The sequence below is a fragment of the Phyllostomus hastatus genome, unplaced genomic scaffold (genome assembly GCF_019186645.2).
Source record: "Phyllostomus hastatus isolate PE091 unplaced genomic scaffold, TTU_PhHast_1.1 phas_contig_283, whole genome shotgun sequence".
In the NCBI taxonomy this organism is placed as follows: domain Eukaryota; kingdom Metazoa; phylum Chordata; class Mammalia; order Chiroptera; family Phyllostomidae; genus Phyllostomus; species Phyllostomus hastatus.
In genome coordinates, this window is record NW_025333833.1 from 2,256,762 (window position 1) to 2,277,652 (window position 20,891).

A 20,891-nucleotide genomic window follows, 5' to 3' on the forward strand; every position below is an offset into this window, starting at 1 on the left:
CAGCGCGAGCGCACGGGGGCCAGAGGGTAGGTGGCGGCCGCCGGGCAGCTGAGGTGGCTGTGAGGGGCCGGGGCTGCAGGCGCCGCCTCGCTCGTGCGGTGCGTTTGGGGCTCGTCTGTGCTGGAGCGAGGACGGCGTCTCTCCCCACCCGGTAGAAACACTTCGTGCTACTTCGGAGAGAGACGTCAGGTTTTAACAAGTCGTTTCACGTTTGCTCCATACCGTCATTTCATCAAGACCCAAAAGAGGGGCGGTCTTGCCCCCACCCCCGAGTCCAAAATGAAACAAAACAAGGAGCTGAGATTCGCTGGTCTGCAGACTAGTTCCCTTGTTTAGGTTAAGGTGACAATAACATTTCTTACTGGCTTAGGTTACACTGGCGTCAGCAGTATTAAAATTGAGAGATTTTTAAATTGTTTCTTCCTAAAACCTGGCAAAGCCGTGTGCCATCAGGGAAGCGACCTCTCAACATATTGCCAGTTTTTAAAAGTGTTTATAGGCAAAGTAAGTCTACAATATGGACATAAAAAATGGTTTTCATTTTTAAATGCTTTGCGTATTTCCATCTCTCACCTCTAGGTGGCGACCACGCCAAGCCTTGTGACCAGCAGTGCGGCCACCACCCTCGCCGTGAACCCCGTGCTCCCTCTGACCAGCGCTGCGGTGACCAGCCTCTCCGGCCCAGGTAATGGCCTCTCCGGCCCAGGCAACGGCCTCTCCGGCCCAGGCGTGCGGCGGCTGGGCGGCGGTGCTCGGGCGGGTGGCGGCCCGAGAGGCACCCGTGAGACTGCCGCGGCGCGGTGACACGCCTCTGAAGGGCTTCTTTTTTTCGAGTTACACGTGCAACCCTGAACTCCAGAAAAATCGGGTGCAGCTAATTTTGTCAGAAATAGTAGTTTCACATAAAAACATCATCTTTTTTGTTCTTTCTCACTTTATTTTGTCTTCTGCATTACTCCCACAGTTACCTTTCAGAACCCCCCCCCTTCTTTTCAAGTAGCTCCTCTTAGAAACCTGGACTCACTGCAGCTTTTTGCACCCAGGACAACGCCCACTCCCCCTCCGCCTCCCCGGGGAGGTCCCCCAGGGGGTGCCCTGGCTTCCACCAGCCTCCCCGCGCGCCCCCCCACCGGTGTCATGAGTGGTTATGGTTTCACAACTTATTCTGTCTTCGCCAGTAGTAGACTTTGCACTTTGCAGAAGGTCTGGGTTTTTTAAAAATCTCTGTGTCTTGCTTAGTGCTTGACACACTCACTATAAAATAGACAAATAATTTTTTCCCCTGTGGCCTCCTTGTAAATAGCAGATTTCCCAAATACATTTAAAACTAACAGCGCCGTCCTGAGAAACAGCTTTCTAAGGATGCGCGATGCAAAGGGTGTTCTGCAGGCCCTCGCCTCTGGCGGGTCGTGTGCCCCTGCGCCGCGGTGGGGTTTGAGTCTGCACCACGCTTCACTTCATCACGCCTCTTGGGCCCCGTGACCCAACCACGACCTAAAAAGGGAACAAATGTTTTTATTCCACCATTCCATTTGAAGACGGACCCCCCATTTCTCTCTGTCAGGACAGACCTGGACACCCTTGTACACCCCGCAGGTTGGAGTGGTGCCCCTTTGTTTCGGTGTGGGAACTGTCCCAGCCTCGCCCGGTGGGAGTCCCTTCCGCGGGCTCCTGTGCCCTGTAGCACGTCCCTGTCCCCCTTGGAGTGGCTTCTCTCTGGCACGAGACGTTCAGGCTCACCTTCACGTTTGTCCGAGAGCTCCGAGTTCTTGGTGAGGAGGGGCGCTTCGAGGCCAAGCTGTGGGCGTTGGACACACTCGCCGATGCCGCGGTCCCCGCCCTTTTTGGCACCAGGGACCGGTTCTGTGGAAGACGCTTTCCCATGGACCTGCGGGCAGGGGGTGGTTTCCGAATGATTCACACACATTCCACTCAAGTTCGCCTCCTGCTGCGTGGCCGGGTTCCTGACGGGCCCGAGCGGTGCCGGTCCTGGGCCCGGAGGCGGGGGCCCATCGTAAGGCCTCCCAGCAGGACGGCGTGGGCACGCCCACACACGGGCGTGTCGGCTCCCTTCGTCCAGCTGCCCGGCGCTCCGTCTGTCTGTCTGTGTGCGCTCTTTCCCGAGCCGTGGTCCTGGAGCGCTTTCCCGGGTCGCTGCCGGAGCGGCGCTGGCCAGGGCCGCAGAAGGGGCTGCGCGGAACTGACCTGGCCGTCTCTGCAGGCACCACCGACGCCTCCGCCAACAGCACAGCGACTGCGACCGTGATTTCCACCGCCCCCGCGGCCGCCCCCGCCGTCTCGCCCCCCTGCCTGAGCCCCTCCCCGTCTGCCTCCGCCTCAGCCTCTGAGGCCTCCAGCGCCGGTGAGACCAGCACGACACAGACCGCCTCCACCCCTCTGCCCTCTGCACTTGGGACGGGCCAGGTGACGGTGACGGCGGCAGGGCTCCAGACAGCCACGGCCACCGCCCTGCCCGGAGCCACGCAGCTGCCGGCCAACGCCAGCCTCGCCGCCATGGCCGCCGCCGCGGGGCTGAGCCCGGGCCTCATGGCCCCGTCACAGTTCGCAGCTGGGTAAGGGCCTCGCCCCTGCTGCTGCGCCTGAGAGGCCCCTGGGGGGCGGGGGCTTCCCGCCTTGAGCTCTCTGCAGCGGGCCACTTACTCCGTGGCGGCCCAGGGGCTCTGATTCCTGTGGACGCGGAGCTGAGAGGGCAGCAGGCACTGGCCTGCCCGGGGGTGAGGCCAGGGACAGAGCCCGAGCTCCCCGCTTGTTCCTGGGAGCTGCCTGCTCAGCTGGCGGCCCGATTCTCCCCAGACGGAGGGGCTGATGCAGTAGGTTCCCACGTTCACAGTGTCAGACGTCAAGAACTGCTCTGCAAACATGTTCTCTTCTTTGGCGTTTTCTGTTGTTTTGGAAGAAGAGAATGAGATGCTGCAAAGGAGGGTCAGAGGGACTGAGAGGTGACCCTGGGCCATGGGTTGTTCGCTTTGGGTGCTCCGTGTCGTGGGGGCGGCAGATGAGCCCCGCCCCTCCTGACCCCCAGCCCTCTGGCCGCCCCCGCGCCCCACGGTGCGGCGTGGCCATGCTGACAGCCCTCTGCCCCTCCCGCCTGCAGAGGTGCCTTACTCAGCCTCAACCCAGGGACCCTGGGCGGCGCGCTCAGCCCGGCTCTGATGAGCAACAGCACACTGGCGACTATTCAAGGTCAGTACGGCTCTTCTGCGGGGGTCACCGCGGGGGCGGGGGGTGGAAGTGGGCTGGCGGACTGACGCGGGGCCCGCGAAGGTGCCCCTGTAAACCGGCGGTGGGAGACGGGGGTGCCGGTGTGGGAGCCCAGACGGGAGACGCAGTGTTCGGCGTGCGGTGAGAAGCGAGGGCCTCCATGCTGGTCCTCGTCGTCTCGGGGGCGTAGACCGGGGGCAGCCCTTCCCCCAGAGGTTCACCCAGGCCCACCCCGGGCAGACTGGACCAGGTGGAGCCCCGCCCTCACCTCCACCCGCGGAGAGCCGCACCCGAGGAGGTGGCCTCCCGGGAGCCCCGGCGTTTCGGAGCATGCGCGCCCTTGGACTGTGATGTGTTCCCGTGTCCACGGGCCCTGGCGTGTGGCCCCGTCTCGAGCGTGCCCGAACCCCTGGCCCGGCCCGCAGGGCTTGTGCCCGAGCACGCGTGCCGTGACGCGGTCCCAGGAAGCTCTGTGAGAGGCTTCCTGGTGTCAATCAGAGGGTGCTTTCTCCTCGGGGTTAAGATGGTCTGTGCTTGAGTGAGAGCTCTCGGGGCGAAAGGTGGGCTGTCAGCTGAGGTCAGGGAAGGCCGGTGCGGCGGGGCGCTGGTCTGCGGCAAGCACGCTGCAGACGGCGTCAGCCACCGGCGAGCCGGACGCGGGCCGGACGGCGCGGGGTGGGAGTGAGGCCCGCACGCTTCTGAGAGTCGGGGGCTCTCGTTGGCTCAGGTCCGTGAGAGACCCCTGTTCTCGCGCAGCAGGGCACTTGCAGGCTGTGGCGGTGCGCCGGAGGCGGGGGGCTCCCTGCCTCCGCAGGGCGGGGAGCAGGCCCCACAGGCAGACCGCGGACCGGTCTGTGGCCCTCAGCATGGGGTCTCGGACAACACCCAGACGCACCAGCCTTGCCGCTGTGGACGCTGCACGCCATGGCGGCTGCGTCAGGGACCCCTCAGTCTCTCTGGCTTCCTTCGTGCGTTACATACGTAGGAAACCGGATTTTTAAAGCCGGGAGAAGCCTTCAGATCTCCACGGTTTTATGGGTCCGGGAGACTTTCGGGGGTTGTCACGTAACAAGAAAACCTAAGGAATAAGAGCATCTGTCACTTTAAAGAGTCTCGCTGATGCCGTCGTCCCAGACGGTTCTCAGTCCCAGAGCAAGTCCTCCCTGAGATGCGTGCCACGGCCCCTGCCACCCCCCCCCCCGCTGCGGCCCCCCCACTGCAGCCCCCGGCGCTCCGCCCACGCTCCGGGCTCTGTGCGGGCGGGGCGGCCGGCGGTGTGCCTCGGGCTGGGAGAGCTCGGTCACACGGTGCCCTTGACCGGTAACATGTAACCTATTTTAAAACCAAAACCTGTTGAAAGATGGTTTTTGACCTTGTGTGTAGAACCAGGAAGTGCGCACACCCCTCGCGGTGCCGGCGGGTCGGGAAGGCTGCCCAGCGGGTGTCAGTGCTCCCCTCCCTGGGGCCGGTTTGCGGTGGGGGGGCGGGGGTCGGCCACCTGCGCGACAGAAGGGACTGGACTCACCAGGTGCTTCTGGGTGGGCAACGTCAGGTGACGCCCTCTGACACACATGTGACCCTGACGGATGAGACAGTCCCCCGTCCACGTCCAGCTCATGGTCACTGGACTGGTCAGTTCTCCGGCTCTCGAAGCTCAGACAGGACTTCAGTCGGTGACACGACAGCACTCTGGCTCGGGCCAACGGTCAGCGGGGGCTGCCCTTGTCCGGCCGGGCCGAGTGTGGGGGAGTTCGGCCGCTGGGGGCGCCCTCAGCCTCTCGGGGTGGTGCTGACCCACGCTCCCGCCCGCGGGGGTCTGTCTGCAGCTCTGGCGTCTGGCGGCTCCCTCCCGATAACATCGCTGGACGCGACTGGGAACCTGGTCTTCGCCAACGCAGGAGGAGCCCCCAACATCGTGACCGCCCCTCTGTTCCTGAACCCCCAGAACCTCTCTCTGCTCACCAGCAACCCGGTCAGCCTGGTCTCTGCTGCCACCGCCGCCGCCGCGGGGGGCTCGGGGCCCGCCGCCAGCCTCCACGCCGCCTCCACCTCCGCTGAGCCCCTCCCGAACTCGCTCTTCACGGCGGCCTCCGCCGGCGGGGCCGCCTCCACCACCACCACCGCCTCCAAGGCGCAGTGAGCGCTGCTGCGCCTCCTCCACACGCAGGGCAGTGCGGCCGGGCAGCCGCCGGGCCGGGCGGGCCGCGGGGGCGGCCGCTCCCTCCCGCCTCGGGGGGGAGGAGAGGAGCGGAGCGGAGACACGTGCTGGAGCGAAGGGCCGGAGCCCGGACGGCGTTTGCCTAATTTTGTAATAAAACACTGTCTTTTCAGGATTGCTTCATGGATTGGAGAACTTTCTAACAAAAATTTAAAAAAAAAGCAGAAACAAAAAAATCAAAAACAAAAATAAGTGAAAGGACTACTCACTACTTACCGTTTCCAGCAGTCAGCACGGCAGTGAAGGTGGGTTGCCATTCCAGTGGAGGAGGGGTTCTTGTTTGTCTAAGTTCCTTTTTTTTTTTCTTAAAAAAATCATTTTTATGGGTCTGTTGTATAGGCCGTTCAGTCCTAACAAGGTGTTTATAATAGTATCGACTGTGTTGGGGGTTCCTTTCTTAACTGGTACAACTTAGGCAGGCCTGTGTTACTGTATCTCTGTTATTACTGTTGTGGTTTTTATATATATATAGTTTGGACGTGTTCGTCTCTCGCTCCTGGATCCTGTGTCAGCGAGCCCCCACGCTGTGGGGGGCTCTGGGGCCGGGGGGACTTGCGTTCTCAGCTGCGGAATGTTCTTGCTGGTCTCCCCCCGCCCGACGACTCTCACAGGGGCCCTGGGAAGTTACTCTCTTTTGCCACTTACGCGAGAGGCTCGGGCGGGGGCCGAGGGCCGTGTGTGCGGGCGCCCACTCCCCTCGCGCCCGCCAGGCGGTGCCTTCGGAGCAGTCTGTGTGGGGGGGCGCCCGCCGGACTGTGGCTCTCTCTCGGACCTTGAAGGACCCCAGGCCGGGGCCCCGGGTGCACCGGCGCCGCTCCCGCCTCCCACGGGGCGCACGTGGCGCGGGCGGGCGCGGCCCCGAGGGCAAAGACTACTGCAGACACCTGACCGGTGGCTCTCCCGACTCCCCGTCTCCTGAGAAGTGCTCCTGCTGTTGCTGTGTGTGTGTCTGTGTCGCGGGGGGCGGGGGGCAGCGTCCGGGCTTCTCTGGCCTGCCCAGCCGAGACCGGGGCGCGCTCCCTCCTCCTCCTCCGTTTTCTGAAGGAGCCCCACTGGGCTGTCCTCCTCCACTGGGCTGTCGTCCCCCGCTGGGCTGTCGTCCCCCGCTGGGCTGTCCTCCCCCACTGGACTGTCCTCCCCCGGTGGCTGGCCTCCAGAGGAGCCGGTGAGCAGGATCCGAGGTCGCTGCCACCTCCTCCTCTGGCCACCGACTCTCTTTTCCCCAGGGGGCTTGTAGATCTGTCCCCGAGACCATCCTTGTCCTCCGATGGACCGGGCACGTGCTGGCCGCCGTGGGCCTCAGAGCCTCTGCCGGGCTCTGAGCGGGAACTCGAGGCCCCCGTGGGGGTCGCCTGGGCCGGTCAGCGACGACGCCCTGTGAGGCGGGTGTAACGTCAGTAGCATCTCGGGGCGGGCGGGGCGGGTGGGGCGGCGAGCTCCGGGCACCGTTTGCGGGCGTTTCTGGACGTGTAACTGAGCCCGAGCAGAGGAGGAGGTCGCGCGGCAGGTGAACCGGGTCCCCTTCCCGCCCTGTCCTGTCACAGCGGCAGTGTCAGGGCTCGGCCGCTGCCCTGCGCTCCTGCGCCCGTCCCACTCGGGCGAGGCCCGGCCTGCACGGCCCCCTCGCCAGCCACGGGCCGCAGGCTGCAGTGGGGGCCCCGGGTCTGCGCGCTCCGGTCTCCGCGGCGGGTGTCCCTGCGTGTGTGCTCGGCCGGCGGGGGTGGCCGAAGCTCGGGGGCCAGAAACACTTGCGTCCATCCCACCCCCGTTCTCGTCGTTGCTCCGTCTTCCCGTCGTCGTCGTCGTCGTCGTCGTCGTCGTGTGCTTCACCAAGTATTTACCTCCCACCCCCGGCGCCTTCCTCCCCCCGCCCCCCGCCCTCCCCGAGTCAGCAGCCCGCAAGCGGGGACCAGCAGACGTCCGTCCGTCCGTCCGCCTTCTCGATGTGTGGTGTGTCTTTACGTTGTGTTTTTTAAACTAAGCTTGAACCAAAGTCGATTTCTAGCAAGCTGCTGTACTGATGGACTAGTTCGTGTCGCGCGGTTCAGACCCATGGAGGAGTTAGATGCTACTGACAATTTCTTTTTCATTGTCTTTATTAATTTTATGTAAAAGTTGCTGCTTCTTTTAATCTTTTATGTTGGTGAATCGTCCCATCCTCTGGGCAGGCGTGAACCTGCGTTCTCGCTGGCTCCGTCCGTGCGGCGTGTGAGCAGAGCGGCGGTGCCGGTGACACACTCCCCCCTCGCCTGCCGCCCTCCGACGCGGTCTGGTCCAGGGCGGCCCCTTCTCCTGGCCCCGCGCCTCTCGCTCGGTCTGTGCGCACGGTTGTCGGGCTGTCGGTCCTCCTGCCGCTGCCTGGGGGGGGGCCTCCCGGGGGGGGGCAGGCTCGGAGGCAGCGTTCAGGGAGGGGGTGCGGGTGCCCCCACACTGGGTTAGAGGCGATAGCATTAATTTCCCGAAGTGGCTACCAAAGGAAGCGTGGAGTCCCGAGGGGCTCGGGCCCAAAGGCTGAGGGGGGAGGCGAGGACAGGCTGCGTTGGACTGGTTCCCTGCGGGGCCCGGAGGTCACCCCAGCTGTGACTCCTGAGCCGCTGGAGCGTTCCCGCGGACGCCCAGCTCCAGCCGTGGGGCGGTGGCCTCTGTCCCCGGCCCTGCCCACCCCTCCAGTCGGTGTGGGAGAAGGGGTTCTGCCAGGGACCCCCCGTGAGGATCCACGGGCCTGAAACCAGCTTGGAAACCTGCGTTTAAAAGAAGTAAATCCTTAGACAAAGCTAACTGAGTTTTCCCCGTTATTTAAAAACAAGCTGCGAGGTGAAAGATCCACTTACACACGTCCATCCGTCCGTCCGTGTGGAACACTGACACAGCTTGTTGCTGGCCGCTAGCTTAAAGCGGACGGCCGCCTCGGTCTCCAGGAGCGTTGCGCCTGGAGCGATCCTCCGGAGCCAGCTGCTCCGACGCAGCCGTCAGACACCTCGTGGGGGCGTGGGGGAAGTACGGGGGGCATCTGACCAAAAAGAGGTGTGGGTCCGAGTCCTTGTGCTTCTGGGAGGAAGGGCAGATGGGCCATCGCGGTCCCGCACGTCCGTCTCCGGTCCCCCGTGTCTGTGCCGGCTCCGCCTCACCCCTGGGTTCGCTTAGTGTGTTAAACCAAAGACTAAACCCGGTGCGCACGTCACGGCCCTGCTCTGGCCCGTGGGGCCGGGCCCTCCCTGGGGCGTGGTGAGCGGACTGTCCACTCCGGCCGCTCCCGGCGGTGCGTTTGGTCGAGAGCTGTGGCTGGCCCCGTGCAGCTCTGAGCGGAAGGGCCAGGCCCAGGGACCCCGGCCGGGCTCCTGGCCGCGGAAACGAGCCGAGCGCCGTGTGTGCGCCAGCGTGGCCCCGCGGGAGGGGCCCCCGAGGCTGTGCACGCCCGTCTGTGTCTCGCACACTCCCTGCACTCCCTGCGCGAGGACGCTCAGTCCCGGCCCCGCTGGCGCAGCTCACGGTCAGCGGGCGGCGCCCAGGGGCCCGCTGCCCTGCGTGCGGGCCGCCCCCGTGCGCACTCCGTGGCGGCGCTGCGAGAGATCGCAGGTCCTTCTGTAAAGGGAAAAGGAGGTTAATTTAAAACTCTCCGTGAGATTGTCTTGCCAGTTGGTTCTGCATAATTCATTGTTGGGGGAAGAAGCACAATTATACCTCTTTTTAAAAAAATATTATTTTGCCCTATTTTCCGCCCTTCACTTGTGAAGGCAGAGAAAACCTTGTCCAGATCACCCAGAAGCACAGATGTTTGCTTGACACAACATTTAAATTCAGCCCCGTCTTTAACATTAAGTTTTCTATTTAAGTTGCTGGGAAAGCTGGCTACATTTGCAAGTGTGGGACATTAATGTGGACTTCCGGAGCTGTGCATGCCGACAGCAAACACGGCCACTAGTGAGTGACAGCCACGGGGTTCCCGAGGAAACGCGTCGCACGCGGCCTGAGTGCGGCGTTGTCCCCAGGCCACAGCCCCCTCGCAGAGCCTTCCTCGCCAGGGGGGCAGGGAGAGCGCTGGGCCGGGGGGGGGCGGGGCGAGGGGAAGGGCAGGTTGGGGGGGGCGCGGGCTGCGGAAGGGCCTCCCCGGGGACGCGGTGCGCGAGGCCCTGGCGGGCGCGCTCCGTTCGGTCAGTGCAAGGATGGGCGCTTCGGGCGCCGTGCCTCCCGGCCACGGGCGGTCGAGCCGAGAGGGGGAGCAGACCAAAGACCCAAGCTCTGGAGTTACTGTGGCGAGGGAGGACGGTCAGTCTGGTCGTGACCATTGTGCATTCACTTGTGTGTGTGTGTGTGTGTGTGTGTGTGTGAAAAGCGTTCAGTGTGTGGCGTGGCTGATAGCCCTGGCCACGCTGAAGTCATTTTCAGTCTTAGGACACTTGAGGACAACACTTTGTGGAATGGTCCACCTTCCCTAGTGCTCACTCACCTTGCTTCCGAGAAGGAGCACAGGCCTCCGTGGCCGTCGGGAGGGCGGCGTGCTCCAGGCCCGGGGGTGGGGGGGGCCGTTCTCCCCTGGAGGCGGACCGAGCCCTGTCCGCCTCGCCCTTCTCTCCACCCAGAGACGCTGCAGAGGGCGCCCCGGGCTCCCCAGGCAGCCGTTTGACACGGCCCGTGCGCGGGCGGGGCTGTCTCTCCGAGCCGTCTGTCCCCTTCACACCCAGACTCCCGCTCGGCTTGTGAGCGGCCGCTGCGCACCGCCCCGGCCTCCTCGCCTCCCTTGCCCCTTCTCTCTCGGGGTGGCGGCACCCTGGTCTGTGAGGGTGGCGCTGGAGGGTAGCAGTGAGCTCCGGCACCTCCGTGAAATACCTCAGCATAGGTTAGCATCGTTGCAGAACTGGTTTTAAACTCAAAACCAAATAGATAAGAAGAAGAAACTTTGTAAGTAGTGGAAGTAACGCTAGCTGTAGCGCTTAGGTGACTAGTGTGTGTTGTGACTGATGCTCTGTGTGTGTTGGGGTCCCGTCTGCAGGCGGCAGCGCACAGGGTTGGGGGGCGAGGGGAGCACGTGAGGAGGAAGCTGTCACCGTGGCGGCTGTTGTTGTGTGTCTCACTTGCCGAAGGAGGTGGCGCTGCCCCCCGACCGGGTCGCCCAGCGGGTGCAGGGTGCCCTTGGGTGTCAGTGTCCCTCGCTGTGCCTGCCTGTGCCCCCAGACTGACCTTGCCAGCCTCTGCTAAGGGCTCTCAGCCACGCCCCCCCCCCCACCCCGTGCAGCAGACACGTGGGCAGAGGTGCCCCCGTGCGAGCGGCCGGGCGCGGCCGGGCGTGCCCCTCCGAGCGCGGAGAGGAGGGCTGGGGGGGGGGGCGTGGGGCGGGCCCTTCTCCTGCCCGGCGTCCGGTCGCTGGACCCTGTGCGCGCAGCCCGCCCCGCGAACCCGGGCTCCTCTCCCCTCTGCTCGTGCCGAGGCCGTCTGCCCACACCAGAAGCGCAGGCGGAGAACGCCAGACCGGGAGGTGGCTGCCGACCTGCTCCCGCCCCCCAGAGGTGAGAGGTGAGAGGGCCGAGGAGTGTGCTGCCGTTCTCTGCGGGGAGGTGCGCGTTCAGGGACAGCGAAGAGACTCCCGGCCCCAGCTGCAGGCAGGCTAGCTCGGCGCCCCGGGTGTGTCCCCGGAGGGCCGTGTGCACAGGGACGCAGAAGCCCACGGGACGCCAGGGGCCCGGTGTGGCTGCCACGGACACTGCCGGTCCTTGCCTGTCCGCACGCTTCCTGGACCGGCAGCGGGTGAGGAGCGGACAGCTGACATCTGGAGCTGCTTCCCTCTCGTCCCCCCCCCGCCCTTCCCCGAGTTCGGAGGGAGCCTTGGTGGCCGTCCGGCTCTGGAGGAGCGTCCTTCATCCCCTCTGCTGGTCTGCGGGACAGGCAGGGCTGCTCAGGGCGCCGTGTGGTTCCCGGCATGGTGGGGGGTCGTGGGGGGGGCGGAGTCTTCATTTCCCTTCATCTGGCGTTTGTGGAGCTGGGGCAGCAGGGGGCGCTGAGTCCGGGCGGCATCTTGGCGCACTACCTCTGTTCCGTCGCTCGTGGGGACGAGCATTCTCAAGAGCAGGGCGACGTGGGAACCACGGGCCGCCCACCCTTGGCTCTCCCGGGCGCCGTTCCGGGCTCCGGGGTCGAGGAGCTCGCTGTGCGGGCGCCGTTGCTGGGGCCCAGAGGGGGGGAGAGGGGCAGGACATGTGCCGCTCTTCTAGTGCTCGTGCAGGGCTGGGGGCTGGGGGCTCCACGGGAGCCTCTCTGACAGGCCTGTTCGCGACATGGAAGCGTGTCCGTGACGTGGAAGCGTGTCCACGCCATGCAACTCCCCAGACCCCGGAGCAGACCCGTGGGCGGGCCGTGGGGCGTGGCGGGTGGAAGGAGCACTGGAAACGGGGCCGGGGGGACCCGGCGTGCTCAGTGGACACCACTTCAGTTGCAGAGTGAGACCCTGGGCCCGGAGAGGGCGCGTGCCCTCTGCCGCCCTCTGGGTCCCTGAGGCCGTCCCGCACCGCCTTCCGGCTCTGACGTGGGGCGCGGTGCTCTCAGAGGGCTCGGACCCCAGACCCGGGTCCCCGTGAAGAGACGTCGAGGTCTTCTGTAATGTCCCCCTGGCTTTCTTGTGCGTCGCTGTGCTCAGCGGGGTGCTGCTGAGGGACCCCGAGTCCAGACAGTGCGCCCCGAAGCCCGCAGGCAGATGGCCGGTCACGGTGCTGTTGGGAGTGAGGTGTTGCTTCTGCACAGCCGGGGCCTCGGAGGGGCAGGGCAGAGCCGGGCGTGGGCAGGACCGTGTGCCCCCAGGCCCCTGCACCTCTGGGGGGGCCACGTGGCAGGAAACCCGTGCGCTCCTGGAGGGTGGCGGTTTCGTTAGCGAGGGACAGGCCTGCGGCGGGCCAGGTGCCCTGTCTCGTTCCGGGGTGCCCTGCACCCCGCGGGCTGCGAGCCGGAGACGGGCGGCCTCGCAGCCCTTACCTCTGGGGGACGGGCCTGTGTGCGCCCCTCACCCTCCGGCAGGCAGTCCACCCGCCCCCGTGCCGTGGTGGCGGCAGAGGCTGGGCGAGGGAGTGCGGGCCTCTCCCCACCGCAGCCCAGCGCCGCCGCGAACCCCATTCCAACTCGTGACCGGGAGGCTCGCTGCGGCCTCCCCTGAACCCCGCGGCGCTGCCAAGCCCGCCCTCCCTCCTGGAGTCCTGCCGCGCTCTGGCCGGTAGCCCCGCGGGACCTGCGGCCTGGGGTGGGCCCTCCCAACGCCTCTGAATGTCGCTGCTTGAAAGCTACTGCAAACTGAGGGCAAATTGCAATCTTCCGTTCCTCTTCGTTGCAGGGGGTCTGCACAGGTGTACACCTGCTGCCCCCACCGCCTTCGGGGGCTGGCCAGCCATGCCCCCTTCCCGACCGCTGGCCACACACCGGCTCCCGCCCTCGCCTTCCTGCTCCGCCGCATTTCGGACCTCGGGTGGGAGGGACCGCACCAAAGAGGCCCCCGGGCGCCGACGCCGCACACACGTCTCCCGTCGTCCCTCTGACGTGGCCGAAAGAGACCCAAACGTTTAAGTTGTCGTTGTTGTCGTCGTTATGAGTTGACAATCTCGCGTCCATGGCTCCCGGGAGCCGCGCCCCACGCCCGGCCACCTTTCCTTTGAATGTAGCCCAGCCTCGGCCCCCACTCCGCGTCGGAGAGCGCCGCCGCCGTTCGCCAGGGAGGGCGGTTTCTTTGTTTGGTTTTGTTTTGTTTTTTAAATTTCCAGCCAAAACCAAAGATTTCTTAATGATTGTATAAACTCAAAACAAACCAAAAACCAAAGAGAAGGGCAGTCCCCGGTGCCGGCCCGGCCCATGGCGTCCTGGCCCGCGGCGCAACAGGGCCGGCCGGCGTCTGCCCTCCCCATCGGGTTTGCAGAGGTGCGCGCTCGGGCCCCGGCCCACTCGTGACCCGCCGTGGAGCAGACTGGCATTTCAGCAGACAAACCCACCACGTGGCCGTCCACCCACACCTGCCACGGCCACGGCAGGGCCGGGCCCGGGACGGGCAGGGCCGGCGAGGCGGCCCCAGGGCTCCACAGAGTTGAGGGGTGGGCTGGGGGCTCCGGCGCAGGCCTGGCCGCCCCGCTGGGTGCTAACCTCTAGGCGCTGGCCGGGCGTGCGCCCATGGCCCCGGACCCTTCTGTCCCTGTCCCTCCCCGGGACACTCGGAGGCGGCCACCCCGGGTGTGAGAAGCGGGCAGGCGACCGCTGAGCTGTCATCTCCCCGCGTGGCTGGTCCCCTCTCTGCACCGTGCAACTATGCATCGTCGTCACGACCGTCTGTGCTGGGTGGACGCCTGCGGCTTTTTACCGGGGGGCGGGGGGTGCAAGCGAAGGGGCTTTTTACACAGACCTTTTTACTCTCGGTTGATGGGGGGGTTGGTTCTAGGGTCATACAAGCTCTATCCCAAAGCAAAATCCAAATGTTAATAAGTAACGTTAGTCTGATGCAAATACCAAAGATGATTTCTGTCCTGCAGAACCTTAGACTCGCGTGTTAAGTACGATTACCCAGCACTCGCATTAGTCTAACCTCAGTGATTCCAAAGCTTAGATGTATATTTTGGTATATTTCTGGGATATTAAAAAAATGTCGTTAACTTGTCCTTTGTTTAGTGTAAAGTCATAGCATGGAGGTAACTGAACTGTCCTATTCTTAGTAGTTTGAAATAATAGTATTTTTGTATGTTCGGGGTGTGTCTATGTATGTATTAACCTAACAGTTTTCACTGCCTGGGTGTTCGCGGTAACAAAGACAATGAAAGCCTCTGAGTGTACTTACTGTTCAGTAATAAACTTCCACCGTTCAACCTGGAGTGCCGTCCGCTGATTCCTGCCCCGCCCCCGCCGGCTCCACTCGGTTCACGACGCAGGGCGTGAGGGTGCTTCCCTTCTCTCCGCCTCTGAACGGCTTCCCGCCTGTTTCTCTTCTCGCTCTTTTTTCAAATGTCGATTCAGGGGTGTCTTCCCACTGTCGTCCGGGGAAGGACGCGGGGCGGGGCGGCCCCGGGCCTCCCGGTTGCCCGTGCTGGACTTGACAATGTGAGCGGGAGTGCCCCGCGTGGAGACTCCCGGTGCTGCGGCGGGAACGGTTCTCCCCGGCGCTGCCCTGCAGCTGCCCCGGGGCGGCGGCAGTCCCCGAGCCCCGGGCCGGGACTCCTTCCCGTCTCCCCCAGAGTGACTTTGCTGTCCGGGCGGCTGTCGTGCAGCCCCCACTGCACCCCCGCCACACCCCAGCAGCTGTTTCCCCCGGGGGGATATTTGACAAAAACCATCTGGTAACTTGGAATCGGGAGTTTTGTTATCTGGGTCCCCCCGGAAACACAAGCAGCTTCTTGCTTGGAGGGCTTCACTGACTCCTCCCCAGGCCTGAGGAGTCGGGGGGCAGGTAGGGATGAGTGGTGCTGTCTCCTTAAAAGTTCCCTTCCTGGGACCCCCCGTCCCCAGGCTGCCGAGGGGCTGCGGGCCCGGGAGAGGCTGTGTGGGCGGCAGCGGGTCGCAGGAAAGGCCGGGTTCTGTGTAGTGTGTGTGTCTGCTGTAATTTTTATATATATATGAAGCCCGACTGTAACTGTACAGTTCATTTCTGTTGTAAAACATCATTAAACCGTTTTCCAAGTGTTTCCACGTTGTCTTGAGTTTCTTTGACAGTGCTGGGTCCAGACCTGGGTGCTGCACCCCCCCCCCTGCCCGAGTGCCGGGGGGCAGGAGCCAGCAGGAGGGGGCTTTTCAGACCCCAGGGCTCGCTGCCATCACACAGCAGGCCCCTGACGGGCCCCGCGAGGGAGCTCTCCGAAGACCCCTTTCCCTGGGGACTTGACCCCAGAACTGACACTGAACCCGGCTTTGCCAGTGTCACTGTTTCAGCTGCTCTGCGCATGCCCCCCGGCCCGTCCGGCCCCCGGTCCCCTGCCCAAGGGCACCCAGCGGAGCCCTCGTGCCGGTTCCGCTCGGCACGCAGTGTCTCCGTGCTGCCGTGGCCCCCGGACGTGGTGTACACACTCCGCGAGTTAGGGGGGCTGCCAGCCGTCAGGCTCTGTGGGGGGGGCCCTCTGCCCACCCTTCTCCAGCCCCACTTCCCATATTTACAGCTCGCAGTTCGGTGGGTGACCTCATTCCCTGACAACTCTTCCAAGTTCTGGGCGGGAATCCTGTTCGGTAGAGACGGTGGGGTGCTCACCAGGGTGACAGGGACTTGGCAGGCAAAGCCCCCACTGGTCACACCCTCAGGTGGGGAGGGGAGAGGGCCCCTGCAGAAGGTGGGCGTGTCCTGACCCACTTGCAGCGGCCTGCGGACCCCGTGACCTGCCCACGAGAGGGGAGCGCTCTTGTCGCCACCTCTCCTCTCCAGACACGAGGGCCCCTCCCACCCTGGCTCTGGGGCTCCGTCTGTCAGCACGTCACTCCGTCCCCTCCTTCCCGGGGTGTCTCTCTCCGAGGTCACCCTGCGTGTGCCCCCCTCCCCCTGCCCCACCCCCACCCCCCGACTTTGTCTCCAGATCCTTGACGCGGTGGATCAGACTCGCGCGCGTCACGCAGGCCGTGCCGGGCGCCCGGCTCCGCGGACCTGGGAACCGGCACGGTGTGAGGCCTCCCCGGCCCGACCGGCGGGCGGGCCGTGCCTGCCTTCAGGAAGCCCGTGAGTAGCAGACGCGGCGGGGCCGCGGGAGGCTGCTGGCGGCCCAGCGAGCTCCGGTGGGCGAAGCGGGGGTCTGAGGTCTCCCTGCCCCTCGGGGGTCGCCCCGTGCCAGCCCTCCCGGCCCCTCCGCGCTCCCTGGCCCCCGCCCTCACCCACCCGGCCCCCAGTGTCCTGACGCTGCTGAGGGCGCTGCGTCCTTTCAGGGGACGGGGCTGACATCGGGGACAGAACGTTAGTAAGTCCCCAGCCCCGTGACGGTTCCCGAAGCTTCTCTCCCTTCCCCGGTGGCTCGCTGGGGGCTGGGACAGAGGAGCTGGGGGAGCCGTGATGACGGGTGCACCCACTGGCAGCGCGCGCAGCTCCCGTCGGGGTCCCCGACGTGGACCACCAGCAGCCCTGACCAGATGCTGCTGCGAACGAGCGAAGGCCGACCCCAGAGCCTCTCCCAGGCACGGCACCCGCGGGTGGGCTGGCGAGTCAGACCCCACCCACAGCCACTGCCCGGAGAGGAGGGGCTGCCTGCGGGGGCAGGCCTCCTGCCCCCGTCCTCCCCCGTCCTCCCAGTCCCTGTGGCCTGAGGCCTGTGCTGCGTCACCCGCACTGTCCCCTGTCCCTCCCTCCCCGACACCCTCCGAGGTGCAGGCAGCGCTGCGTGTCCCCAGCGCCTGAGGGCGGGCAGCCCCTCAGGCCGGTCTCACACCCTATGGCCGGCGCCCTGCCCCCAGGGCCCCTCTCCATCTGCGCCCCGCCCCCCCCAGCTGGGGGCAGGCTGGCCCCCTGGGGACTGACTGCCGAAATAATAAAGCTCAGCCTGAAGCGGCGATGTCACCAAAGCATTTATTGGGCAGACAGGCGGCTTTAGCAAACCGGCAGAGGTTCAACCCGGCCCAGCAGACAGGCGTCCGTCGGCCCCCCTCCCCTGGCGTCTCCGTGGGTCCAGGCACTGTGGACTCTCCCCTGCAGGCCTGCACGGGTGTGGGTGTGCCCTGCACTCGGGGCGAAGGGCACCGGTGCCCAGGATGCACCCGGCCGCCTCCCCGCTGGGTCATGCTCGGCGCTGCCACGGGCGTTTACTCCAGCCGGCCCCCGGCACGCTCCCCCGTGCAGGGCCCCGGGCGTCTAGCCCCAGACCACCGCGTGGGAGGGGCGCTGGCTGGGGGAGGCCGGGCTCCGGAGCCTCCCCACGGCCGGCCTGGCCCTTTGGCCAGACCTTCGCAGGGGGCTGTGGCCTCCGGGCCCTGTCACGAGCTGCTGAGCAGGGCTGGGGGGGGGCAGGCGGCCGACGACAGAAGCCAGATTTACAGCAGCGCAAATGGACAGCACGGTACAGACTGTTCGGCGGCGGGTGCGGGCGTGTGGGGCTCCGCCGGGGCTTAACCGCACAGCTCGGCAGGGGGCTGAGCCCGCCCTCCCCAGCACCCCTCCCCCCCTCCACCAGGGCCACAGTGCCCGGACAGAAGGCCAAGGACCCCTGGGCTCCCGGAGGACAGGCCGCAGCCAGGGCGCTCTCCCCCACGGCGCGCCGGCGGCGTCCGGCGCAGGAAGGCCTGGGACGGCGAGGGACCCGACGGTCGTCACGGGGGAGGTCGGCTGCGGCGGTGAGGTGCGGGCGAGCCGGGGCGTGCGCGGTGTGTCCTGGGCCTTACAATCTCGGCGTCTGCAGGGCGGGCCTGGGAGTGTGCGCCCGCCAGCCACTAGCGCGGGGGCAGCGCCTGCATGTGCAGGGCGTCGTAGGTGTCCTTGGTGGCCGAGCTGAGCCCCTGGGGACGGGAGGTCGGAGGAGATAGTGGGCCAGCAGGAAGCGTCCACCCACGCCCAGGGGCCCGGGGAACGGCCCCTCGTGCGGGGGGGCGGGGACGGCGGCGTCCCTGCTGGGCAGGGCCGGGGGCAGCTCCTCTCCTGGGGAACCCCGCCGCGCCCAGCCAGCCGCTGCCGCCTCGTCCCAGGCCACAGGCGGGCTGGTCTCAGCCACGTCCCGGGGCCCCCGTGACATCGCGGTGACTGGGGCCAGCCCACCTGGTTGGAGTCAGTGGGGGGCTGGAGCTGGGACCTGGCCAGGGCAGCCAGCGGGGAGAGGAGACCCCTGGGGTGACTGACATGTGCCTAGTCATCGCCCCTGACTCGCATAAACCAGCCACCTCCCTGCTGCACTTCCTTTTCAAACTCGTCACTGTCCGTGATGTTCTCCCTCCAGCCTCCCCGCTCTTCCCACGGTCCTCCTGGGTCTGCGGCGGGGGGGTGGGGGGGGCTGGGCTGTGGAGGGGGGCCTCACAGCCGGGTGGTGGCGGGGGGGCTGGATGGCACCGCCCCAGGCAGCAGCTGCTTGGCTCCAGGGGTCAGAGCCCAGGACGCCCCCAGCCCGCGGGGGGAACCCTGCCAGGTGCCTGAATAATGGGACCCCAGCACCCCCACCCCGGCCCCCTGCCGCTCGCCCTGCCCGGTTGTTGGCGAGAGCGTGTGGGAGCCTGACCACACCCTGGCCAGGTGGCGCCCTTACCTGGTAGAGGCCGTCGTGCCCCTTGCCCCTGCGGCGCTGGTTCTGCGGGGGAGACGAGAGAGGGGGCGGGTCAGGCCGCGGGCCTCGGTTTCCGCCCCCTGGAGGGCCCAGAGAGCCGCGTGGGGCGGAGCGGGTTAACCTCCGCCCCCCTGGTCACCACGTGGCTTCAGCAGGCGGCGTGGATGGCGGGACGGAGGCCCACGGCAGGCGGGGGCGGGGGAGACCGGGAGGCTCCTCGCCGAGCACGGCCCCGCCCCCCAGTCCTCGGGTTTGAGAGCGAGCGGCACCCACCTCGGCCTTCGTCCCGATCTCGCTGTAGGCCTCCGCCATCTTCTCCCGCTGCAGCGCCTGGAGGGGGAGCACGGGACACGGGTCCCCCACCGCGGCAGACTCGGGGCCCCTCCAACTCCAGGCCTCTCGGTTCCCGAGTTGGGGGGTCCTTATTCACACGTCGTCTGCCGGGAGCCAGCTCCCGCCCACCCTCCTCCTCCTCCTCCTCCTCCGCCGCCGCCCTCGGGGGCTCTGGCCGCCAGCCCGCTGCCCGGAGCTGAGCAGCTCCGCCGAGGCTGGGGAGGACCGATGCGGCGTTCTGCCCAAAGGACACGGACGCGGACCACGCGGGGCTCCCCGGGCCCAGAAACATGCGTCTGAGCACGTGGCCAACCCCCTGCAGAGGGGGCGGGGCGCCTCTTCACAGGCCCCACCCCCCGCCGCCCGGCCCGGCGTCTCGGCAGACCCAGGCCCAGGCCGAGACGCCTGTGAGCAGCGTCGGGCCCACCGGGATGGTGAGGTCGGCTTCCCCGTGGAGGGCGTGGAGGGCATGGAGGGCCACACGGCGGGGGGGGGGGAACGGGAGCCCTCGGAGGCCCGCCCAGCCTGACCTGCGGGGCCCCACTGTCCCCACTGCCCCCGGGACCTGCCGCCTGGGCTGGGGCTGAGGGACAGGAGGCCCGGGGGGTGGCAGGAGGGGACCCTCCCGCAGCCCCACTCACGTTGTAGACGCCATCCTGCGGGTTCTTCCTCCTCTGCGGGCGGAGACAGGCAAGGTCAGGTGTGGGACCCTCCCGCCAGGGACAGCTGCCCCGCCCACCCCTGCCCTCTGTGGGGCCCGCAGCCTGGTCCCCGCACGCTGGGCCCCTCACAGCGGGGCGGCGTGCCCTGCGCCCCCCGGCGCCCGCCCCTCACAGGCCCCTGCACACAGCGCAGCCGCGCCCGGGCAGGCCCCCTGGCGGACGTGCTGGCCCTTGCGGCACAAGCTCACAAGCGAGGCCTCGCCGAAGGGGAAAAACACCAAGTGCCCCCGCTGGGAGCGCGGCCGGCGGCTGCTCAGCGGACCCCCTGACCTCCGCATCGGCTCGCTCACCCCTCCGGGTCCAGGTAAGGAGGGAAGGGCTGAGGTTCGGGGGCGGGGCGTCAAGGAGATGGACGGGGTCCCCCCATTCTCTCTCACAACAGCGCACCCCACACAGAGCTCAGGTGGGGGTGGTGCTGGGGGGACGTCGGGTCCCAGGTGGTGTCAGACAGGAGGATCCTGGCTTCAGCCAGCTGCTGCCTGGGCACAGCGGGGGGGACAGAGCCACCCGACGACCCACTCTCAGGGGCACCCGGCACCCCTTCCCGCATGGCTTCCTTGGTCTGTCCCCCTGGGGCAGGCGGTGCCACTGTGAGCGCATCTCAGGGGCCCGGGGGGGCAGTCTGGGGACGCGGGGAGCTTGGGCAGGAGGGCGGTGCTGCTCTCACCCGTGGGCGCACTGATGCGGCCCGCGGGGCGGGCCTGGGGGCAGCTGGAGAGGGGCCTCCAGCTGTCCCGGGCCCAGGCCCCTTGCAGGCAGGGTCTGGGGCAGTGACCCTGAGTGCTGGTGGCTCTGAAGGGTCCCCCCCCCCCAACGCGCACACTGGCACGGGCGGAGTGAGGAAAGTCCTACCTGTTTTCCTCCCATCTCGGGGTCCCGGCCGCGTCTCTTATCCAACATGTCGTACTCCTCTCTCCGGCCCAGGTTGAGCTCCTGAAACAGGGGCGTGTCAGGGGCGGGGGTCCCTCCGGGGTCCCTGGGGGCTCTCAGACAGGGCAGCAGGGACTGGGGGTGGTGGTAACTGGTCCCTTGGGTCCCAGCATCTCAGAGCACCCCTCGGGGTCATGTTACCACCGGTGGGGGTGGGGTCAGTTCGGCTGCGCCGGGTCCCCCGCATGGGAGGAGCCCGCCAGCCCGGCCTTGTGTGCACCCGCGCCGCGTGGAGCCGGCCTTTCCGGCACCGGGTCCTGAGAGCCTGTCGGCCCCGCAGTGCCCCCCGACGCAGGTGCG

At 66.7% G+C, this 20,891-nt stretch overlaps 2 protein-coding genes across 4 annotated transcripts in view; one reads left to right on the forward strand and one right to left on the reverse strand.

The window, feature by feature from the left end:
• POU2F1 (POU class 2 homeobox 1) overlaps window positions 1-9,521 on the forward strand; it is an 88,429-nt gene extending 78,908 nt beyond the window's left edge. For all 3 annotated transcript variants that reach the window (XM_045838386.1, XM_045838385.1, XM_045838388.1), the window contains exons 13-16: window positions 580-685; window positions 2,222-2,573; window positions 3,116-3,204; window positions 5,049-9,521. In XM_045838386.1, coding sequence (XP_045694342.1) covers window positions 580-685; window positions 2,222-2,573; window positions 3,116-3,204; window positions 5,049-5,362 — 861 coding nt within the window. In that variant the 3' untranslated portion in view covers window positions 5,363-9,521. The remainder of the gene's footprint in view (window positions 1-579; window positions 686-2,221; window positions 2,574-3,115; window positions 3,205-5,048) is intronic.
• Window positions 9,522-16,909: 7,388 nt separating this feature from the next.
• The window catches only part of CD247 (CD247 molecule), a 59,715-nt gene continuing 55,733 nt past the window's right edge, over window positions 16,910-20,891 (reverse strand). The window contains exons 4-8 of the mRNA XM_045838855.1: window positions 20,514-20,594; window positions 19,581-19,613; window positions 18,880-18,936; window positions 18,589-18,630; window positions 16,910-17,851 (exon numbers count right to left, since the gene is read on the reverse strand). Coding sequence (XP_045694811.1) covers window positions 17,786-17,851; window positions 18,589-18,630; window positions 18,880-18,936; window positions 19,581-19,613; window positions 20,514-20,594 — 279 coding nt within the window. The 3' untranslated portion in view covers window positions 16,910-17,785. The remainder of the gene's footprint in view (window positions 17,852-18,588; window positions 18,631-18,879; window positions 18,937-19,580; window positions 19,614-20,513; window positions 20,595-20,891) is intronic.